Below are 23,678 nucleotides of genomic sequence, written 5' to 3'. Positions count from 1 at the left end.
ATACTAGGTGTGTTGTGTATATTTAATGCACAGAAAGAAGATTATCCCCCTGATTGACATGCCTTGAAATTTTGTTGTAGTTTTTTTCTATTTATCTTTGAATAAAATGGATTTAAAAAAAGATTATTCTCATTTTAGATATAAGATCCTAGAGAGATTAACCTGTTCAAGATCTCCATTTAAGACTGAGCTAGAATTCCCAGGCAATTTGAGTCCAGGACTTGTGCTGAGACTGTCACTCAGGCCCAGCTGGTACATGGCCCACAGAACAGAAGTAAACCTGCACTTCCATGAGGCTAATCGCAAACTACACAAAACATTTCCTTGGGCCCTACTTTTGGGCATCAGAAGTTAAGTACGTGATGGAAGTATGTCAAGGTGTATTTTGGGGATGGGACTTGACGAGCCCTTCTAACTTTGGAAGAGTTAAACCTGATCCTAGTCACCTGAAACCAATCACTTCATTTGAAGAAAGGCTAAAATTGAATACATTTTCTGCTGTTTTAGATCTAAAATGGCCCCACGGTTACATGGTGTAAAAGGTGGTTGGATCATGGGGGTGCTAAGTACGCTGCTCCTATAGGTGAGGTCTGCTTGCAAGTGGTGGGACCCAGAAGGTTGTGTGTATGCCCCTGGCTCCTCTCTTTCCTCTCAGATTCCTGGCTGCCATATGGGGAACAGCTTTCCTTGCCACATGGTTCTGCAGTGCCCCTTCTGCCTTGGAGCCAGCCAGCTGCAGACTGAAAACACTGAAACTCTGAGCCAAAATAAACCTCTTTAAGTTATAGGTGTCAAGTATTTTGTCACAGCTACAGGAAAATGACTTTTATTAGGTAAAGCCAGGTGTGATGGTGCACACCTCCCATCCCGGCTCTCTCCTGGTCTCAGTTATCTCTTTGCACAACTTCTTTATTTTTTGTGGTTCTGCAGACTGAATCCAAGGTCTTCATGTTGAGTTATATCTCCAGTTCATCCCTCCATCCTTCCTTCCTCCCTTCCTTGTTTTCCCCCTTCCTTTCTCCCTCCTCCCCTTTCTTTTTTCTTCTAATCTTTTGTGTTTTAAACTCATGACTTCACAGTTGCCAGGAGGCCCTGTGCCACTGAGCCATATCCCCAGCCCTCATCTTTCTAATCTTGACACAGAGTTACACTAAATTGCCCAAGATGGGATTAAATTTGTGATCCTCCTGCCTCAGCTTCCCAGAGAGCTAGAATTATAGGGGACACCACCAACCCAGATAGTCTTATTTCTTAGTGTCTTCATTTTGGCACCTTACAATACAGACAATTGACAAAGCAGTTCCACTTCACTAATTCTCCTATTAGCTCAGAGGGTAGGCATTATAACACCAACTGAGAGGAATCACAGAGGTTGCCTAGTCCCCCTGATACTAAGCTTGTGTCCTGGCACATCCATGTGACTCTCAAACCTGATGCTTTCTAGTTTCTCTCACCAGCCCCATCCTGTCTCCCTGTGCCAGCTCCTCTTTCCGCACCACCAGCCAACACTAAGACCTGTGTTCCTAGGCCTGTAATGGAGGAGACAGGAAGCATTTAGGACCAAGGATATATTTTTCCTTCTGGGAACAAATCAAATGAGTCACTTTTTAGATGTTGTTTGATACTCCAAGAAAATAAAACATTGAGACCTATAAACAGTATCTTACCAGTTATATAAGCTGTCTGTTCTCTGGAGCATAATGCTCAACACCTAAATTTAAATGGTGAAGAGTTAATTTAGCTCATGTTTTGGGGGATTTGGCCCATGGGCAGCTGACTTCAAGGCAGAAACATCACGCAGAAAGCATGGTAGAGCTCAGCTCTTGAAGCAGAGCAAGGCAACAGTGCTGGAGAGGCAGATAAGGGACAAGACCTAGATGATCCCTCCCATGCTGGCCTCTGTGACACACAGAAACACCCAGAAGTGTGCACCACCAGTTCCCCTAAGGGGGATCCCAAAGCCAATCAAATTGACACCCTCCCCTAAGTGCCACACCATTGTTACATTGCTATGACATTGTCTAGAAACTTTACTCACTTCATCTCATTTACCCTGTAAAGCCAGGCTATTAATTTCCACAACACGAATGAGCCAGACAATGAAGTGAAGACAATTAAGTGAAACCAGCAGTAGCTCAAGGCCTTACAGCTTCTTCGTTCTTGTGCTGAACAAACAAGTCCCGTTTCTAGCTCTCCAGTCTGTGGTTCATCAGGACACACCGCCCAATGACAGTGGTCCTTGGGATTCCAGGGTTTGTTAATGTGGTTAAAGTGCTAGTCAAGCACAAATTGGGAATTTAAAGGAAAACTAAGTTATGCTACGAAAGAGGGAGACAGAGGGTGAGAGAGAGAGAGAAGGCTGTTACTCAGCTGATTTTCTAATGTTTACTCAACCCTACACATCTCTAAAATGAAGCCTGACTTTCATAAAGTATGGAAACAGTGTGAACCAAGGAAAAAACAAAGCAAACTGCTGATTGGGAGGGAGTCCCAGATATCTGCCTTCTGCTGTTGCCTGGCAACGAGTGTAAACAGCACAGGATCATGGCCACTAACTACAGTGCCAACCAGGTAAGTGCTTTCTCTTCTTTACCATATTCCTTTACATTTAATCTTGCCTTCTAGATGCTGCTGTCTTTGGACTGTGATCATCGAAGAGATGTTAAGAGTGCTGGGAGACAGTGTAAAGTTGGGAGGCCCCTGAGATAAGCAAAAGGGATCTCTGGGTCACATTTGTAGACTGCAAACTAGAGGTCAGCAATTGTTTTCTGTAACTGGCTAGAGAATACACATTTTATAGGCTTTGCACATCAACAAGCAAAGTCAAAGATACTCTATAGATACTAACATGAGAAAAAATATTTTTCTATAAAACTCTGTCAAATTCCAAATATAATTACTGAGTACAATGTTTTTTGTAATACTAAGAAAAATAGAACTCTTTAGGATGAGAAGCTATTTTTGTTTTGTTTTTTTGTCTTTTTATCGGTACCAGGGTCGAACTCACGACTGCCTGCTTGCAAGGCAGGCACTTATGCCGCTGAGCTAAATCCCCAGCCCCCAACATTTCAACTTTTAAACAGCAATTTTTACTTGACACTCCTTATTATTTTTTTTTTTTAACTGGGGATCAAACTCACAACCTTGCACTTGCCAGGCAGCACTATATCCCTGGCCATACATGATAATCTCATATTTTACATTTTCTTTTTTATTCTAAGTCTTTAAAATCCAGTGTATTTTATATCTATCAAGCCCCTCAATTTGGGCTAGGCACGTTTCAACTGCTCAGAAGTTACATGTAGCTATGGCTGTTTGTGGAACAGCATACGCCTGAACCAGATTGCACCCCTGGTACACTAAATTAGTATCTACATGTTTCAGGCCATTGTTTTTCAAATCTAAGAAACCATGCCTCATCATTTCCTGAACTAGGGCCTTTGGGCCTCACAGGTCTCCTCATCTTTGTCTTCACAGTATGAAAAAGCTTTCTCACCCACCTATCTGCAGAATTGGTCTCTTGCCAAGCCGACAAAACAGGTACTCCAAGTTCAGCACTCCTACAAGGGCAGTTTATGGTTCTTTTTTTTTTTTTTTTTTTGTTTGGTCTTTTTCGTTTTTATCGGTACCAGGGATCGAACTCACAACTGCTTGCTTGCAAGGCAGGCGCTTATGCCGCTGAGCTAAATCCCCAGCCCCTAGTTTATGGTTCTTTACATCGTTAATTTCTTGCCACCAGACTTCTGAGCCTTCTCTAAGTGTCCTCCTCTCCTCCCCCTAACCTTTACTCCAGCCCTTCAGATAGGTCCTCCCTCTTTGTTGCTGCTGTTGCTTTCCTCCTTTCACTCACAGGCACACTTCTCCCCTACTTCCACCCCAGAGCATCTCTTCCCATGAAGGCTACACTCAGATTATTGCCAATGATCGTGGTCATCTGTTGCCTTCTGTGCCCCGTTCCAAGGTAAGATACCTGTCTCTATTCCTATCAACAAGAATAAAGAATTGAGGCACTAACCTAGAAAATTAAAGTGCAATCTAAATCACATGGACAGGTGAATTCTCCAAGTTTCAAACAGTTTATCCAACAGGGCAGATTTGTGCTTCACACACACAAGTCCTTAAGTGGATAAATGATCTGAGGAAATCAATGTCTTCAGGTGACGATGTCTCTTTTGCCACAATTGGCCTTAAGATGTAAAGTTTAAACTGGTTGAGCGAAGGGTATAAAAGATTAGGGTAACCTAAATGAGGGACAGGAGAGAGTGGGGGAGATTATGCTTTCAGCTTGTTTCATTACCATGCATTCCCAAAGGTTTAAGAATGGCAGTTAAGACCAAGAAAGATCCTAGGAACAGGAGGACTGTTAGGACAGTGAGAAATCCCTGAGTCCCTTTTCCTTTCAGGCAAGTCCCTGGGGTTCCTTCATGGGCACCTGGCAAATGCCTCTGAAGATACCCCCTGCTCGGGTGACAATGACTGCCCGGACAACTGCTGATGCTGCCTCGCTCACCAAATGGATACAGAAAAATCCTGACTTTCTCAAGGCCTCTAATGGGCCGTGCCCTGCAATCTTAGGCAAGGTATCTATTCTCATCTAACCTTAAACCCTACTGTCTCTACTTGCTTTCAAACTAGAAAAAAAAAAAAAAAAAAAAAAAAAAAGAACATGCAGTGTTTTGCCACCTCTCCCCCCTGCAAGGGAAGCTCTGACTAAATTCGTTTTATCCTATCTAACCTCTGATGATTTTCTAAGGTCTTAAGGGATGAGTGAACTGAGGACATTTTACTTCCCCCTCCTCCCATCTCAGAAAATAATCTAATCTCAAGGGAAGACTAGGAAAATCCAATTTAACTATTTTTATTTGCAAACTGTCCTTTTTGCTCCTGGTAAGCAAAGATGGAGTTAGAATTATGTGGTGGACTGGGGATCATTTGGACCTGGCTAGAAACATGTCTCTTCTACTCTATCCTGACAGCCCCATGATGCAGACTGTCAGAAGATACTCGGGAAGAAGTCTGCCACAAAAATGGTACAACAAGCACCATGTCCAACCATAATTCCAAGCTCTCCAAATACTAGTCTTGATTCCCTAGATGAATCTCGAAGTTCACACCCCTCTGCAGGTCACACTCCAGGTCCCCAAACCCCACTCAACTCTCCTGAAAGCCCACCGGGAAGCCCTGTATGTCTGAAAGCAGGTCCTAATCTTGCTGAAATCCAGAACTGCAAACCTGGAACTTCTGAGGGGATCAAGGGGTCACACTGAGAAAAATCTGTCCAAGCCTTGATCTGAAGTGAATGCCATCCCCTGGTCAGAAATGTGGAAAAGAGAAATTGTGGGGTAGGAGTAAAGGCAAATTTGGACAATAAATACCATTTGTTGACTGACTTGATCTGGATTTTCTTCTCTCAACTCAACTGAAGAGGTTTGGGGGAAAAAGAGCAGGGAAAAGAACACTTCAGTGATTGGGGGTTAACACATTTGGATTGAGTCAGTTATACTCCAGAAATGACCCAGAGAAAATTGATCCTATCACAGTGAAAGGGCAGAACCTTAAAGAATTAGCCCTTTTTCTTATCCCTTCATTTTTCATCTTGAGTATGCGTAGCTAACAATTTCAAAATTAAAACTGTATAGAAGAAGTGTGTGTTTGGAGATAGTGGAAGGGAGGCAGGAGCTGGGGATGGAGCTCCATGATAGAGTACCTGTCTAGAATGTGTCCTGGGTTCACACATACACACATGGCAGAAGATGCCATCCTGCCTAAGACTTTATATCAAAAGTATATATACTTGGAAATCTGAAGATACGGAAGTGAACAGAAGACACAGAAGAAAAATAAAGTGATGGTAAGTAGAAACTTAGGACAGAAAAACTGCACTGCTACCTACTTGCTTTCTCTTCCAGCTGTGGAATGGTAAAAAGCTATCAAAAAACAAAAAAGTCACGATGTCCCCTATTTTCCAGTTCCCAAAATATGTTTATCATTGACCCCATTCTGCATTTTCCTGGCAGTGTTAAATATAATGCCCCTGCCAAGCATTTTCCTAATTCTAATGCCAAAGAGTTGCCTTGTGAACATCTGTCCTTCCCTCAAAGGACAAAGTAGAGGAGAGCCGGTTAAGCTGCAGGAAGAGTACAAGACGTCCAAGGACGCGCCTAGCAAAAAGGGCAGACTATGTAGCACAGCCTGCCGCGGCAGCAGATCCCACCATCTTAGGCAAGGACTTCTTGCCCACCTGACATAGGCTAATGCCACAGCCATTCCTCTCCAAACTGCAGTGAACTAGTTGGCCAACAACTCATAAGGGCAGGAAGATGGATTTCTTACTCCAGAGTTTGCAAAGATTATCAAGACAGAGCTCCTGCCAAGGGATTTAGGGACCCAAAAGCCCGATCTATATGGATTATAAAGGCAGCAAGTTTTCTTCCCATAAAAGCAGCAAGTTTTTTTCCCATCATCTTGCCTTTTCTGAGGATCCTCTATATTTAAATCTCTGGCTACTTGTATTTGATCTTCTGAAAATTTTTCCAGTGGGTCGGTCAGCTGTAGGACAAACTGTTTCCCTGCTAGGAAAGGTCACAGGGTTGGGGTGGAGGTTAGCACCTTTACCATCTCTTGATTTTTCTAGATTTAAGGAGAGTCAAAGATAAAAGGAGTATTTTAATTATTTCAGAAAAGATGGTACATCAACTTGGATTAGAAAACATGACATTTAAAGGGTTTTTTTTTTTCCATAAATGCAAAAACAAAACAAAATGAAAACCAACCAGAGATTTAAAAAAAACCTTAAAATAGTTAATGATCATTTTTTGGATTTTCCTCTTCTAAAAAGCTATGTGTCTTTTTCCTAGGGCACCTGCTCTGAGAACCAACCCATCCTTTTTATCTCCCTCTAGCTGGGCCAGGACAATTCCCTTCCATCCCCACCTCCCTTCTTTCAGTCACACTGTGTGGGTGCTAAAGACCCTGGGCTCTGACCAATGAACAGAACTGTCCTTTAAGCCAGCAACCCACAGGCAGTGGCACCCAAAGCCTCACCCCCCAGCCCCCATGGCAGAAGCCATAGAGCTGGCATTGTTTCTACTGTCTCAGGAAGAAGGAGCCAAAAGCTGACCCTCAGCACAAATCAAAGTCCAATGTGGAGAGAAAAAAAGGCTTCTAGGCCCAGAGTAGGCTGTAAGCTGTGGGTAAGAAAAGGGCATTTTTACAGCTATTCCATGTGAGAAACAAGGAAAAAACTGGACCCTTGCTGCTATTGTGGTTTTACAAGCCAGTCTACTGAGCTAAGTGGGATCTGCAAACACAGAAGGATCAAAACAGATCAGGGAACTTTGCTGGCTGGAAATAAGAGCGACAATCAGGGGTGAAGCAGTTTGTGACAATTAATTTGTAGGAAGATGATGCTGGGAACGTCAGCTCTTCACATGGCTGCCAGCCCTGCAGAGGACAACACAGAAAGAACCAAGACAGCCACCCCAGACTGGTAGAGCTGGGCAGTCTTCAGGCCTTTTCCCAGGTCCCACATCTGTAGAAAAAGGAAAAATAAATTCACTGATCAGGACCCTGATCACTTTCCTAGCTCCTGTCTTAGAATTTTTTACATGCATGATTCTAGAGAAAAGTACTCATACCCTTACTTCTTACCTTTTCCCTTCTCAAAAGTATCCACCACCCACTCTGCCAGGGATAGAAACTCTAGTCCTATTATGTGGTGGTGAGGAATTCTCTAGAATACCAAACTCTACACACAATAGCTTCCTGACTAAAAAGATACAACTTTTCCTCATGACAACATAGCTAGGTCAGTGTTTGCCCAAAGGGTGTTTCCCCCAAAACTTGGTTCTGTATAATGGTTTATGGCACCATGGGGGGAAAAGTTCTGTGCTCATATAAATTTATTTTTTTCCTTCCTCCCTTCCTTCTTTTCTTCCTTTTTTCCTTCCTTCCTTCTTTCCCTCTTTACTTCCTTTTTTTCTTCTTTTGTACTAGGAATTGTACTCAGGACCTTGCATGTGCCGGGCAGGCACTGTGCTGCGAAGCTATATAATGGCTCCCTCATATAAAATTTTCAAGCATTTAACTGCCATATTCTCAAATAATTTATGAATGCACATGGTTGATCTCTAAAAGGGTACATAATATTCATGATATGGTCACTCACAGAATTCCTTTTTAGAGAAAACACTTCTATAGAATACTATTTCTCAATTTTGTTTTGACAATGATCCCAATAAGAAGTATCTTTTAGACTAGAACCCCATAGAGATGTATACATATCATAGCAAAAATTCATGAAACAGCAAACGATTTTTACCATTACTAATGTGTGCTGCATTCATATTTTCTGTTTACATTTCTCCTTTTTGGTAGCAACCCACTAAATTAGTTTTCTATCCATTATGTCAAAACCCATTAACTAGACTCCCTTGTGCTCTAAGGATATTAACATATGATAGTGATTCCTCGGTTCATGAATGCTTTCATTTGTGAACAATCTGGTTTTTTTCTTTCTTTCTTTCTCTCTCTGTCTCTCTCTTTTTTAATTTGCTTTTCAAGCAGAAGTGTCTGACAAAATTTTGTTTTTGTTTGAAAACTCTACATCAGGTGACACACAACCACAGCCATCTTTCCTACATGAACACAAACGTGGCTAGCTTTTCCAAATTAAAGCATAAGAAAAAGCCTTCCAGTTCTATATTTTCCACACACAGCTGCCTTAACACACACATTTCCTACAAGTTATTCTGCATATCAAACTGACTAAGCTAGGAGTAACTTTAGAGAAAAGCTTGGTAGTAGGTGAGGGGAACAAGGTGAGACCATGTCCTTATCTCAATCCCTGAATCAGATCAGGAACCGGGCACATCCCACAGAGAGCTGACTTGCTTGTGGAGGCACACAGTGTTTTGCAATAAACTGACTCCCACTGAGTGGAGATGGTAGGAGGACAGTCTAGAGTGCTCCCACTCTTACATCAATACCACTTTCCAGCCCCCATTAGTTCTGCTGGTCAGGCAACTTCCAAGCTCAGAGGCCAAAACAGACTGTCCAGGAAACAGTTAAAAGTCTGACTAGAACCCAGAGCCAGTCTTTGTTAGAAGAAAAAAGGAAAGCAGATTTAAAGATTTAAGAAAAAGCCTTCCATTTCTTTATTTGTCTCAAGAAAGAGATTATCATCATAAACAGGAACAGGGGCAATAAAGCAGAGTGAGGCCTGGGACTTCATAAAACCTCATTCCTGCCCTCTCCCTGTACTGAACAAAAGCACACGTGGTGGCAAATCCATGCTTGAGCTAGGACGCGAATGGAAGAAGCTGGTCAGCTGACCTTCTTTGGAAAGCTTTGTTCTGTGGAATAAAGTCATTAATGGAAATGCCCTCCCTCTCCATTCTCTTCCCCTGAGGGAAGTGAGAAGTCCTTTTAAATCAAATCAAATATCACCTCAGGGAACAATTGATAAACACACTTAATTTAATAGGTCAGACACTCACTTCTTTTTATTTAATTAAGCTGTCTATTGGACCAGACTGAAATCCAGAAAGTGCTTGCCCCAAGGTGCTGATGCAGAAGTTACAAAGGATCAAATTAATGTAAAAACATCCATCTGACAGATGGCTCAGGATCGCAAGTAATGGAAAACTAGAAGGGCTAAAATTTTAATTGTCTTCTTGAGGTAGCATGTAAATCTAGGGATAAGGAGGCCACAAATTTATGGAATCCCTAAGTGCTGATTTGACAGACTGATCTGTGACACGGGACAGGTTTGACTAAGAGACACAGAGACATCAGTTTTGAGCTGATACCAAGATCACACAGGTGGCAATGTGGACAGCTTTCAGCCCATCAAAAGACTCCTAGACCCAAAATTAAAACCTGGGACCACTGGAATCTGGTTTCTGTGCAAGTTGGCCTATTCTCACTGATCACTCAAAAGGAACAGACAAGGTTAACAAAATCTATTATCAAGGTAACAAAAGTAATGTATTTGAGCCCAGAAAGCAGTAGATGTGTGTACTAAGCTTATAAGTGAGAGCCCCTCACCTGTGTCTAGAACAGTGCTTAACAGACAAAAGGTACCAATTCATATTTACATAATAAATATGTCTTCTATGCCAGACACTGACCTAGTTTGAGCAGTTGCTTTTAATAGCATCCCTCTTAAGACTGGGAAAGTTCTCAAAGAAACTAAATATCTGCTTGGCCTATGCCCATTAAGGAAAGTAAACAGAGTCTTGTTTAATTTTCCCCAAAATGACCTTGAGTAAAGATTCAGCACTATTAACCCTAGGAATAGCTCTAGGAATTAGTGTTATAGCAAGTGCCTAGCAACCCTGAGGCCTGGGATCAATCCTCACCTTGCGTTTAAAACAAAACAAAACAAAACAGATGAAAAGGGAAGAAACAGAAAAGAATCTTCTCAGCCTCTGTACTCACTTCATCCAGAATTGTCTTTTGTTTGTTTGTATGTAAGCATGTACGCTATGTATTTATTTGTTTGAGAAAGATAGGGTCTTGCTATGTACCCTAGGCTGACCTTGAAGAGCAGTGCTCTTACTATTATAGACAAGCAAGTTAGGATGAAGGCAGCAGGCAGCTAGAGAGCACTAGGGCCAAGGTAGAATCAGGATGACAAGGCCTTAGTCAGATAGGAAGGAGCCTGAGGTCAAGAGTTACTAAGAATGAGGGGGAACGATTAAGTCCAAGCAAGGTAATAATCAAGGTGATGGATGACCACTGTGACAAATTCTGCTCCTACTCATCTGGAAAATGGTTTTTCCTTTTCACTTTGCTCTTTAATTAAAACACTTAAACAGGAGAGTGGCCAAGAAGCACCTTGCAAACATACTACATGCCCTGAATCCTCATAGGCTCATTTCTAGGAGTTTTGTTTTTGTGATAAGCTCTTGCTATATAGATCAGGCTAACCTTGACTTCATGGGGATAATTCTAGATTAGGCTGCAAAGTGCTGGGACTACAGGCATGTGTCAACACATCTGGCCCATTTCCAGTTTAAGTAAGCTTATTTTTTATTTTTCAGTACCAGGAATCCAACTCAGAGCTTTGCAATTGCCATAAGTAAGCTTGTTTTAGTCTAACAGATTGACCTGAGTTGGACTCAGAGTGGTCTGAGCTGCAGTCATCTTTTCACATAAAAACTAAAGAGTCTCCTTGGCAACCTACTCCTGGGGCCCATCCTGACTACTGTGAACTATTTGTCTCTTCTTAATAAACTTTCTTCCTGTCTACCTCCCTTGTCCTTGAATTCAATCTTCAATTGTGTGTGACACAGTGATTACACTGTTACACTACTTTGGCTTCCTCAATGCTGAGATTACAGGCCTGAATCATGATGACCAGCACTTCCACTAAGAAAATATTCAGATCCACAATTAACTTACCAAGTGACGGATCCCATTCCAGGTGTGATACATGAGTGGGAAGGCGAGTGTAAACTTGGCTGAATAGATCAGTGTTGGTCCCAGACACAAAGACTTCACAACTTCCAAGTAAGACTCAAAGTTCCCAGGAAGCAACAGGGCCGACACACCTAACAGAGAGACCCCTGAGAAGAAAACCAGGTAGCCCATTATAAATACTCTCCAGTTATAATTGAGATAATGTGCAAAACTGGGTTCTGTGAAAGCCCCTGACACCTCATACTATTCTAAACTATTCTGAAATAGACACAATTGGAACTCGTTCTTCAGTTTAAGTGGGAGACAGGACACTGGGGATCTGCTGGAAGTCTCAGTTTGCAATACACCTGGCACATCATTCCTCCTTTCAATCTCTCTCTCTATGAAAACCTGATTTGACAAAGTCACCCCCTGTTGTACCATCCTTCCTGTAGAAAGAGTAAAAACAGCATATTCAGCCCTAGGACAAGAAAGAAAATATTTTACATCATTCAAATCTCTATCAATAGAAACTTAGCTCAAAATAGTAAGAAACCTAAATGTTTTAACTGTAAAACTCAAACCAGAGTGACAAAAAATATATATATATATAATTTGACTTCATCAAAATTAAAAGATTTTGTGCTGCAAACAATACTATCAAATAGAAAGGGTAAAAAGGCAGCCTCCAAGAATGGAAAGAAATGTGTGTAAGTCACATGTTTGATGAGGGACTGATGTGTGTATATGTAAACCTACTCCAGCACTGAGCAGAGATGAGAATTGGTTATTTTAGAGAATATAAAAGCTCTTTAAAATGTAAACAGATTTCAAATATGATGCAGCAATTTCACTCCTCTGCCAGAAAAGAAAAACATGTCCATACAAAAAGCTGTATGCAGATGTTCATGGCAGCATTATTCACAATAACCCCAAAATGGAAAAATCAAAATGTCTACAAATGATGAGTGGGTAAATTAAATATGGTATATCCCTACAAGAGAATGGTATTTGGCCATAAAAAGAAATGGTACAACTTGAGTGAACTTTGAAAACATGCCAAGTCAAAGTAGCCAATCACAAATTTTTTTTTAACTTTTTTTTTTTTTTTTTTTTTTTTTTTTGGTACCAGGGATTGAACTCATGACCACCTGCTTGCAAGGCAGGTGCTTATCCCACTGAGCTAAATCCCCAGCCCCACCAATCACAAATTTGTATCATATACTTCCATCTATAAGAAATGTCCAGGATAACCTGGAATGGTGGCACATACTTGTAAACATCACTTGAGAGGCAGGAGGAACCCATGAGTTCAAGGCCATTTTGGGTTACATGGTGAGTTCAAGATAAGCCTGAACTGCAGAGTAAGACCTAGTCCCCCAAAACAAACAAATAAACAAAAACACAACACAATAAAAGCACCACCATGACCATTAAAAAATGGTCAAGAATCTTTTTAAAAAAAATTTTTTTTTTCTTTTTTACCCGTACCGGGGATCAAACTCATGACCACACACTTGCAAGGCAGGTGCTTATGCTGCTGAGCTAAATCCCCAGCTCATGGTTAAGAATTTTAGACATTTCAGGGCTGGGGATATAGCTCTGTGGCACAGCACCTGCTTAAGTTTGATGGCACACGCCTGTAATCCCAGCACTTCGAAGACTGAGGCAAGAGGACTGTTGTACATTCAAGACCAGCCTGGGCTACAAAGTGAGCTCAAGGCCAGCCTAAACAGCATAAAACAGTCTCAAAAAGATTTAAAAAAAAGGAATTGTGATTTGACTTGATTTGATTTTTTGAGTACTGGGATTGAACTCATGACCTCATGCTTGCCAGGCAGGTACTTAGGCCACTGAGCTAAATCCCCAACCCCAGAATTGTGATTTTTAACTAAGAAAGCTTATAGGGCTTTGGTAGAGGTTTTACGGTTTTTGTTTTGAGACAGGGTCCTGCTATATAGTTCAGACTGGCCTTAAACTCAACTATGTAGCCCACAATGGCCTCAAACTTGTGGTGATGCCTCCTGCCTCAGCTTCCTCAGTGCTGGGATTACAAGCATGCATCACCATGCCCAGCTAGCTTATCATTAATACATGACATTATTCTTTATTTTGTTCTTAAAATGATACATGTTGACTGATCTGTATAGCACCTATAAAAGAAGATCCATGAAAAAAACTAGGCAATAGGGGGCCAGGGATTTAGCTCAGTGGCATAAGCGCCTGCCTTGTAAAGCAGGCAGTTGTGAGTTCGATCCCCAGTACCGATAAAAAGGAAAATACAAAAAAACAAAAAAAACCTAGGCAATATATCTCATTGTTCAGAGGAAAACATGTCTTATACCAGAGCCAGTAAGTACACACAGCAGAAATGTTGAGTAGAAAACAGATACACAGGATCAGTGGCCCTAGCTATTAAGATCAACCAATCTTTGTTTTGATTACATGCTTACCAGACACCTGAGGATTAAAATATGGTTCCCCACATCCACTTGCTTGTAGGGAAGACAACTTACATCTCTGGAAATAGTACAAATTTTCTCACTGTAAGTCTTCTGTTTGAAGTACTAGGGATCAAAACAGGTCTCACACATGCAAAGCAATTACTGAGTTATATTCCCTCTCATGGTAAATTCTAAATGGGCATTCTGTTTATAGTATCAAGTTTCTTAGTGAATCAGTCCACAGAGCTGAATAAATATTGAACAAAGTCAAATTTCTTTGCCTACAGAGCAAAGGATTGATTCTGGTAGCAAGCTAACTTTTCCACCCTTTGAGAGTTCACAGTATGAAGAAAGATATAAACTGATTAAATGTACCGAGAAAAAAGGACATAAGAAAAAGGAAGCACATGTTAAATGAAAGACTGCTCTGCTACCCTAAAGAATACCTTTTTTAAAAAAATTATCACTGTTGATAAAGGCAGAAGTCTTTCTTACGTCTTCCCTGACTTAAACTATAAGTCACAACTGGTGGCACTCAGTCTAAAACATGTTCAGCTATGTAGTTTATTTGTAGTATTTGTTTCTTTTCAGTTTTTTGTTCTGTATTTTGTTTTTTTCAGTACAGAAAATTGAACATGCACTGAGTTACGACCCAGCCTTTTAAAATTTTTTTCTTTTATTCTGAGATGGGGTCTCACTAAGTTGTCCAGGCTGCCTTTGAACTTATGATCTTCCCACCTGAGTCCCCCAGAGTGCTGGGATGTACTACCATGCATAGCTGGCTAGTAAAATACTACTTATACATACAACTCTATCAAAAGTAGAAAAGAAGGGGCTGGGGATTTAGCTCAGTGGCATAAGCGCCTGCCTTGCAAGAAGGCAGTCGTGAGTTCAATCCCTGGTACCGATAAAAACGAAAAAGACAAAAAAAAAAAAAAAAAGTAGAAAAGAAGTCAGGTGGATGGCACACGCTCGTAATTCCAGTACTCTGGGAAACTGAAGGATCAAAAGTTTGAGCACAGCACGGGAAACTTTTAGATTTATCCAAAAACAAATACTGGAATAATTAAGAATTATTAAGAATTCTTAGAATTACTAAGAATTACATTTTTCTCTAGCTTAGTTTTTGATACACCCATCTAACCTTATGTATATGACATATTTTGCTTCCTCCTGCAACCAGTTCCCACTAATTTGTATTCAAAATCTTTTGATACTTTCCCTAGCACTTTCTTGAGGAAATCCTGAAAAAAAAGCACACCGACTTAACCTACCAAAAGTAAAGGAAACAACAGAATCACATTTGGTTGAATTACTTATGTATTTACTTATGAAACAGGGTCTAAGAAGTTCAGGCTGGTCTTGAATTCATATAGATCCTCCTGCCTCAGCCTCCAAGAATGCTGAGATTATAGGTGTGTGCCACCACACCAAGCACAGAATTATATTTATACTGCTAAGAACATAAGCCCCAAAATGAAAGATATGGTTGGCAGGGCTAAGGGAACTCTGAAAGAGAATTCTGCCTTCACCACTACCTATGTAGATTTTATCACCAGTTCTAAAAGGACAATTAAGAATCAGGAATTTAAAGTGCTTAGGAAAAAAGTATAGCATTAGTAGGTAGATTTCTGAGTTCAGGGTTTAAGTCCCAGCCTTATCATTTAAGTACTATACTAAGCATATTTAGATAAACTTGTTTTTGAGCCTTAGTATCATCAACTGTTAAATGGGAAATCCTAGTTTTTAAGACTGTTATAAGGACTAAGTAATTATGTAAATGTTTAATAAATAATGGCTGAGTAATAACTGTATTTGAAATAGGTGGTTTTTCTTATGGGTTCAATCTTTAAACAAACAAACAAAAAATACACACATACACACATAGCTCAAATGAAACCAAAGTTCCTGGCATACATCAGCATGGTGGTTAGTTCTGATGCTGCCATTATGGAGAACTTTTCCAGAATGTTTTAATTGTCTACAATGTTTCTGTAGTCAGAAAACAAGGTTTTTAGACAATGTGTCTGGGAGTTCTAGGAGATTTGGGATCATTACACAATTCCAACATGGATTTAATTAGAAGACAGATCATGTTGGCTGGCTACCTTTCTATTTTTTCAAAAATAAGGCTCACCTTTCAAACAGAAATGACTTCAATCAAAAGTTACTTTATCCAAACTTTTCTTCATCATGTCAGAAAAATATGTAAGAAGAAATTCAACAAGGTTTACTAAACCCTCTGCTGATGCCCAGTATACTAAGAAACAGGAAACAGCCTCCACTCTTAGAACCCAAGTGCCAGAGTAGACTCCTTTAATAGCAAAATGGTTTAAAATGGGAAAACAAAGTCACTGACACTGTCCCATATAATCATTTAGACAAATTAAATGGTGCTTCTGCATGGCTGCCAAGACCAGCTCTTGCTGACTCCACAGTAGTTAAATGCTATATATGGAAATGTGCACCCTGTCAGTAAGTCCTAGTGCCACTTCCAAAGCCATCAAAAAGCTCTTTCAGACACTTCTTCTTAGCAAGCCCCTGAGATGTCACTGCAAATGAAAATGAAAACATCCAGAAGAGCCTAGGTGATGAAGCTAAGTGGTGATTAAAAATCAGGTTGATAGCAGCTGATTGCTCTCTTATCTGAAGTGTTGTCATACTAATCTCACCATGATGTGTTCTGCTCACCTGCTTCCCTACAATCTCTCTCTCAGGGTCACGAAGTATTCATGTGATGAGGTGAAGTAAGGCATGTCTGAGTAGCATTCTGTTCTGGTAATAATCAGTTTTTCCAAGTCATTCTATCTTGGTAATGCATGAACTAAAAGCAGTCATGAAATGCGAAGGATTTAGGATGGGATTTTTAACTACAAACCATTGACATTTTCTCATGAGTACATGATTAATTATTCTAATTATTAACAAAAATAATAATCACCACCATGCCTGTATTAGAACTTTAAATTCTCACCACTGTAAGTAGGTATTATTGTAAGAAGAAAAGGAAATGATGATATAGCACACTAAAAGCAACTCAATGTCTTTTTCTTTCTTTCTTCCTTCTTTCCTTCCTTCCTCCCTCTCTCCCTCCCTCCCTTCCTTCCTACTGGGAATCAAACTCAGAACCTTGCATGTACCAGGCAGATGCCTGTGCTGCTGAGCTATAACTCTGGCCCTCTCAAGATCTTTCAAGGGATCTCAAAGACGACAAGAACTCTTGGTAACTTTTCTAGTCAGTGACCTAGCTGCTCTTTAGTCTTGCCTAAATTGAGACTAAAACCTATGAAACAGCCATGAGCTAAAATACTGTGGGGAATTTTTACAGATACCCAAAATTCATGGGCTAGAAAGCCAGTTTAAAAATTAGCACATCAAAAAAAAAAAAAAGAAAAGAAAGAAAAGAAAATTAGCAAATCAGAACAAATGGAGAAGCCTGGCATGGTGGCTCACGCCTGTAATACCCCAGCACTCGGGAGGCTGAGGTGGGAGGATCATTGTGAGTTCAAGACTGGCCTGGGCTACAAAGTGAGCGCAAGGCCAGCCTGAACTGCAAAGTGAGACCCTGTCTCAAAAAAAGACCAAAAAAAAAAAAAAAAAAAAGCACAAATGGAGAAATAATTGTTTGTTTTTGGAACCAAGAATCAAACTCAGGATGAACTCAGAAACTTGTGCTTGCCAGGCAGGTACTTGTGCCACTGAGCTATATCCCTGGCCCTGGAGAAATAATTTTGAGGAAAATGTCATCTGCACTAAGGTAAGGCCACAAAATCAAAATCACCTACAAGTCACAAGAATATACTTTTCTGGGGCTGGGGATTTGGCTCAGCGGCATAAGCGTATGCCTTGCAAGCAGGCAGTGATGAGTTCGATCCCTGGTACCGATAAAAAGGAAAAAGACAAAAAAAAGAATATATTTTTCTACTGACTGGAAAATCTGTGTCCTCCAGGTTCAGAGTTCCTCTCTTCTAGAGTTAAGAATAAACACTCTTAACACTTGTCTTATAGGTCTTCATTTTTTTCTCTCTCTGTTTTCTATGCTCCTGACTACCTGGTTCTCTCTGTCACTCCCTTTTTGCCCCTCCCAATAGGCAGGCCCAACACAAATGCCTGTAAGAGCTAAGTGGAGCTGGGTGTGGTGGCACACACCGGTAATCCCTGCACTCAGGAGCCTGAGGATAAAGGATCAACTCAAATTTGAAGCCAGCCTAGGCTACATGGTGAGTTCAAGGCCAGCCTGCATTACAAAGCAAGAACCTGTCTCAGAATTTCAGAAAACAAACAAAAAAAAAAAACCAAATGTCTACAAGAGCTATACAAATGTGCAAAATTGTATAAGGGAACACAGACTAATGTGGTTCAGAATGAACTGTGAGGGATGGGTAAATATCATGACCCACCTAAAGGCATTCAATTCTACATTTTTTTTCTTTAAAAAAAAGTTATGCGTTAGGCCAGGGATTTAGCTCAACAGCAGAAGCCTCTGCCTGGCAAGTGCTAGGTCATCAGTTCAATCCCTAGAACTACAACAACAACAAAAAAGTTATGCCTTAACTCATAGTAATGGTACATGCTTATGGGGTGTACAGTGTGATGTTTCAATACATGCATACCTAGAGTAATGATCAAATCAGGGCAATTAGCATTATCATTTTTTCCTGTGAAAAACATTCAAAATTCTTTAGTAATTTTGAAATACATAATACCTTACTGTTAATTACAATCATCCTAACCCAAAACTTCAAAATTCCTGGAATAAAACATATTTGAGAAACACCTCATGACACTGGTTTGCACAAGAATTTTTTGGATGACACCTCAAAAGTACCGGGAACAAAAGCAAGAAGAGACAAATGGGATTACATCAAACTAAAAGGCTTTTGCAACAACAAAGTGAACATTAACACAGCAAAAAACCTACAAAATGGAAGAAGATACTTGCAAACTATGTTATTAGATGAGGGGTTAATATCTAGACTATATAAGGAACTCAACAGCAAGAAAACAATTGGATTTAAAAATGGGCAAAGAATTCAATTTTTTTTAAACACAGTACAACCAAACAAAATGCATCTGTTAACCAAATATGGACCACAGGCTGCCAATTTGTATCCCCTAAAATAGACTATAATACTATCAACTACATTTCTGCCTCATTTAATTTCAATTACATTCTGGTCTTAGGTCTCTAACACACTTTATTAGGTCATCTTGGTTTATCTAGTTAGTTTGGAGGTCAAAGCGATACACAAAAAAATGTACATATTTAATATATATTATTTGCTTCAGCTTCCCCAGCGCTGGGACTATAGGTATGTGCCACCACACCCAACAGTATTTAGAAACTGAGTGTTGAAACTTGTTCTATCAGTTCAATGCAAGCAGGTTAAAAACCAGGAACCACACATGAGTTCCCAGGCCAATCAATCGTCTTTTTTATTTATTGGTGCTGGGGATCGAACTCACAATCTTGCGCTTGCCAGGCAGGTGCTTATGTCACCGAGATAAACGCCGGCCCTGTTTTTTTTGTTGTTTTTTTTTTTTAATTTTATAACAATCATCATTCTACTTGAATTCTATCATCCCTTTACCAACCAAAGCAATGACAGCATAGGAATGACAGCATCAGATCTCAGACAGGACTTCCCATCCTTAGTAATCAACGATACTATCTCTGTGTATGTATATACTGTATACACACATATAGATGTGTGTACATATATTATTCTCATACATATGTATACTGTACTATAAATAGCCGAGACTTAGCTTAATATAATTCCGACCAATGCCAGCTCCCTAAATATAAGATCCCTACCTTAGAGCCACTAGCCCTGCTGTAGGCACTTCAATAAAAATAGTTTATAGAGGCCTAGGAGGGGCCCTGAAGGATATTACAAAAAACAGAAAGAAGGGTATTTTTCCAGTACTACCACTTTACCAAAGCAAATTAAGAAAAATCCCTTTCCTGCCCTGACAGTTTTAATGGCATCAAATTTCTGAAGCAGAATCAGATAACATGCTAGGACAGGAAGGTTGCCCTTTGCTCTATATTATACACATGGGCCATCTCCCTGCAAACTGGTAATGATGCCTGATAGGATGAATAAAACTTGGGCTTTGCTCTCAGCCTAAAGTATCAAGAGACAGGGGGTTGGAGCTTTCATAACATAAAGCAGTAGGGCTTCTGTCTCTCAGGTATATAACTTCATACAATTCAGGCAATATTATTTCCTTGATATGTCCTAGGATGAGTTTAAAGGCATAACAGGGAACCAACCATAGGAGAGAAGAGTCTGTATACATGGCACCGATTTTTATGGTGTTCCAATCATAAGGTTATTTTCCTTTGCCAGCAAAGGGCCTTTGCCAGCAAAGGACTGGCAGCTCAGGACAGAGGGCTTGTTGAGTATGTGCTATAACAGTTCATCCAAGCATTTCTTTTAAAAATGGTTTGCATATAAGAACTGGTTTGCATATAAGACAGCACCATTCTCTGGGTGACTTAAGGAGACAGAACAAACTGAAGATTTACCTATGCAGTGCTCTAATGCCTGATAACCTCCCTCCCGCTCTTGCTCCCTCTGAATCAAGCACATCTCAGCTAAATGAGCAATCATATCATACAGAAATACAAGTGTTGAAATACAATACAGTTCAGTAGTCTTTTAATGTTTACTGGTTTATTATAAATAATACTATGAAAGATATAAATGAACCACCAGACAAAAAGGTATGAAAAGGTTAGAAGGGTCCCAAGTCCAGGAGCTTCTGTCCCCAGAGAGTTGGATGCATCTCCTTCCCATCATGTGGATGTGTTTATCACTCCAGAAATTAGTTACATAGCTATTAAAGGTTAGCATGGAAGGGAATAACCTAAGCTACCTCGAGAACCAGAACGTGAAAACATAATTACACACAGAGCAGAAATTTAGAAAACATGAGACACTCGTGAGGCCAAGTTAGAACTAAGAAGCCAAGTTGCACTGTCCCGTGCACTAGCCAGAGCACAGGCCAAGAGAGATGAGCTACTTGCCACTCCACCTCAAGCGACTGGCTGATATGGAGAACACAAGCTGAGATGATAGCAACTGGAGTAAAGAAACAACACAATGCCTGTATTGTTTGACTGACTTTGCAGGCCTAAAGCCAGTAGTTTGGGCATCTATTTAGAGAATAATAATATGCAATATAGTAACTACTAGGGATTTTCTACTGTCTGGCTTTTGAAATCCAATATTGTTCTCATTATTCTGTTTTGTTCTATTTCCTTTAAAACTAACTTTAAAAACAGAAATAAAAAAAAAAAAAAAGAAACTTAGAAAACATGGCTAGGTGTATAGCTTAGTACATTAGGCTAAGGTACAGGGTCCTAGGTCTGATCTGCAGCATGGCAAAAGAAACTTAGGAAACAAACATGTAAAAACATGTAGTAACAGTAGAGGAGACTAGTATTCATTCTGAAAGTATTTACTGAATATCCACTGCCACTGTAGGCATCCTGTTACATTGATACAAATACAGACAGATTTGGTCTGAGCCCTCATGGGACATACAATCCAGTAAGAAAGAATAATAATGAGCAAGCAAATTACAACTCTGATTATGTATTATGAAAGGAAAAACTAGAATTCTTTGAGAGTATGTATTTGTGAGAATCTAATCTATTTTTTTGTTTTTGTTTTTGCTGAAGGTGAGGGTACAACGCACACTTACAGTCCAGAAAACAGAAAACTAAAAAAGCAAAATATGTATCTATGTCTCCAGCACTAACCAAAGAAATATAAACAGTCTCCTGATTCTCTTGTATATTCCCACTGTGAAAAGATTCATCAGATCCCAGAAGCCTGCACTCCATCCAATACACCTCCCTTCCTTAAAAGGATGTACTAAGCACAGTATACAATTCACTCTGTGACCGTATTTCATATTATATGAATGAATAAATAGATACTCCAGTCTGTGTGCCAAGATTTTGAGATGTGTTAGTGTGTTAGTCTTCTGGAACCTGGTAATTCCAGGTGACAAAGAATAGATGCTAAACCTGAGGTACTAAAAGAATTTCCCACCACCCCTGCTGCCACTGTGCGTGCAGCTTGGCACAGGGGCCGGGTCTGTGGGCACACTGCCTTCTGCTGCCAGCAGGACTGTTTCATGCTGCCTGGAACACAATGCCCCCCAAAAAGGGGGATGATGGAATTAAACTATCCCCAATCTTTGGAAGATTTAGAACTTCACTGAAAATAGGTACTGTTGGATTGCCAAATGCTGGGAAATCCACCTTAATGTATTACTGAAGAGTCAGGCTTTAGCAGAAAACTTTCCATCTGCACTACTGATCTTAATGAGAGCAAAGTCCCTGTGCCAGATGAAAGAGTTGACTTCCTTTGCCAGTATCACAAACCAGCAAACAAAATCCTGCCTTGCTAAATGTCATGGATATTGCTGGCCTGTGAAAAAGAATTCACAATGGCAGGGCTTGGGAAATGCCTTTTTATCTCATATTAGTGCTTGTGATGGTATCTTTCATCTAACACGTGATTTTGAAGATGGTGATATCACCATGTTGAAGGAATTATAGATCCCAATTGAGATATAGAAATAATTAATGAAAAGCTGTAGCTTAAAGATGAGGAAATGATTCCGCCCACTATAGATAAACTACAAACAGTGGCCATGAGAGAACGAGATAAGAAACTAAAACCTGAATATGATATAAGGTACAAAGTCAAATACTGAATTATAGATCAAAAGAAATCTGTTCACTTCTATCATGATTGGAATGACAGAGATTGAAGTGTTGAATAAACACTTATTTTTTACTTCGAAGTCAATGGTCTACTTGGTTAATCTTTCTGAAAAAGACATTAGCGAGATAAACAAGTGGCTGATAAAAATTAAAGAATGGGTGGACAAGTATGACCCAGGTGCCTTGGTCATTCCTTTTGTGGGGCTTTGGAATTCAAGTTGCAAGAATTGAGTGCTGAGGAGAGACAGAAGTATCTGGAACAAACATGACACAAAAATACTTTGCCAAAAATCATTAAGGCTAGGTTTGTAGTACTCCAACTAGAATTCTTTTTCACTACAGGCCCAGATGAAGCATGTGCACCAACTATGAGGAAAAGGACGAAGGCTCCTCATGCTGCAGGAAAGATTCACACAGATTTTGAAAAGGGATTCATTATGGCTGAAGTAACAACATACAAAGATTTTAAAGAGGAAGTTTCTGAAAATGCAATCAAAGCAGCTGGAACACAGACAACAAGGCAGAAATTATATTGCTGAATATCTTCTTCAAATTTAATACACTTCAGCAACCAAAAAAGAAGTAAAATTTTTTTAATAATTGCTCGGATAAACATACAATTTCCAAAAGGCATATGGTTTTTTAAATTAAAATTTCTGAAAACTGAAGGGACAAATTTAAGTTGGGTAATGGAAATCTACAAAGAAATTATTTTTGTTTTTAAATTATAAAATACTGTGTACTTCCACTGAAATGTAAGTTACTAAATGTGAACAACCTTGCTTTTCATGTGATTAAGACCCTATTTCAAATTGCTGAAGCTTTAGCTGCATGTCTGTAATCCCAGCACTCGAGAGGCTGAGGTAGGAGGATCACTGCAAATTTGAGACCAGCCTGGGCTACAAAGTGAGCTCTAAGCCAGCCAGAAATACATAGGGAGACCTTGTCACCAAAAAAAGACAAAACAAACAAACAAAAACCCCACAAATTGTAGAAGCTTTCCAAGAGCCGTATTACTCTCATGACACTTCATTAATCTCCACTGTGTGAGCCAAGCCTGACACATTATAGACAGTGAGGAC

General features: G+C 40.0%; 2 protein-coding genes and 1 pseudogene across 3 annotated transcripts in view; 2 read left to right on the top strand and 1 right to left on the bottom strand.

Moving 5' to 3' along the window:
* The first annotated feature begins 1,644 nt into the window (after positions 1 to 1,644).
* Positions 1,645 to 5,389, top strand: Cfap126 (cilia and flagella associated protein 126). Of its 2 annotated transcripts, none has more exons than XM_063253561.1 (5): positions 1,645 to 2,571; positions 3,478 to 3,540; positions 3,853 to 3,961; positions 4,404 to 4,580; positions 4,977 to 5,389. In XM_063253561.1, the coding sequence occupies exons 1-5, from the start codon at positions 2,411 to 2,413 to the stop codon at positions 5,265 to 5,267; spliced, it is 801 nt and encodes a 266-aa protein (XP_063109631.1). In that variant the 5' UTR covers positions 1,645 to 2,410; the 3' UTR covers positions 5,268 to 5,389. The 2 variants fall into 2 exon arrangements, with proteins under 2 accessions (XP_063109631.1, XP_003466739.2); XM_003466691.5 differs by having other exon boundaries at positions 1,654 to 2,571; positions 3,881 to 3,961.
* Positions 5,390 to 6,653: 1,264 nt separating this feature from the next.
* The window catches only part of Sdhc (succinate dehydrogenase complex subunit C), a 35,916-nt gene continuing 18,891 nt past the window's right edge, over positions 6,654 to 23,678 (bottom strand). The window contains exons 5-6 of the mRNA XM_003466690.5: positions 11,407 to 11,570; positions 6,654 to 7,531 (exon numbers count right to left, since the gene is read on the bottom strand). Coding sequence (XP_003466738.2) covers positions 7,427 to 7,531; positions 11,407 to 11,570 — 269 coding nt within the window. The 3' untranslated portion in view covers positions 6,654 to 7,426. The remainder of the gene's footprint in view (positions 7,532 to 11,406; positions 11,571 to 23,678) is intronic.
* On the top strand, positions 22,019 to 23,288 carry LOC100714835 (obg-like ATPase 1; annotated as a pseudogene).

The sequence above is a fragment of the Cavia porcellus genome, unplaced genomic scaffold (genome assembly GCF_034190915.1).
Source record: "Cavia porcellus strain 051 isolate PalLab524CR breed Dunkin Hartley unplaced genomic scaffold, mCavPor4.1 scaffold_7, whole genome shotgun sequence".
Taxonomy (NCBI): domain Eukaryota; kingdom Metazoa; phylum Chordata; class Mammalia; order Rodentia; family Caviidae; genus Cavia; species Cavia porcellus.
The sequence above is the reverse complement of the archived record's forward strand: the minus strand, read 5'-3'. Positions and strand labels throughout refer to the sequence as shown.

Excerpts from the sequence above, each read along its gene's own strand:
- Cfap126 (XM_063253561.1), top strand. The coding sequence starts at position 2,411 with ATGAAGCCTGACTTTCATAAAGTATGGAAACAGTGTGAACCAAGGAAA. Across the intron at positions 3,541-3,852 it reads TTGCCAAGCCGACAAAACAG|GCACACTTCTCCCCTACTTC; the intron begins GTACTCCAAGTT and ends TTTCACTCACAG. Across the intron at positions 3,962-4,403 it reads CTTCTGTGCCCCGTTCCAAG|GCAAGTCCCTGGGGTTCCTT; the intron begins GTAAGATACCTG and ends TTTTCCTTTCAG.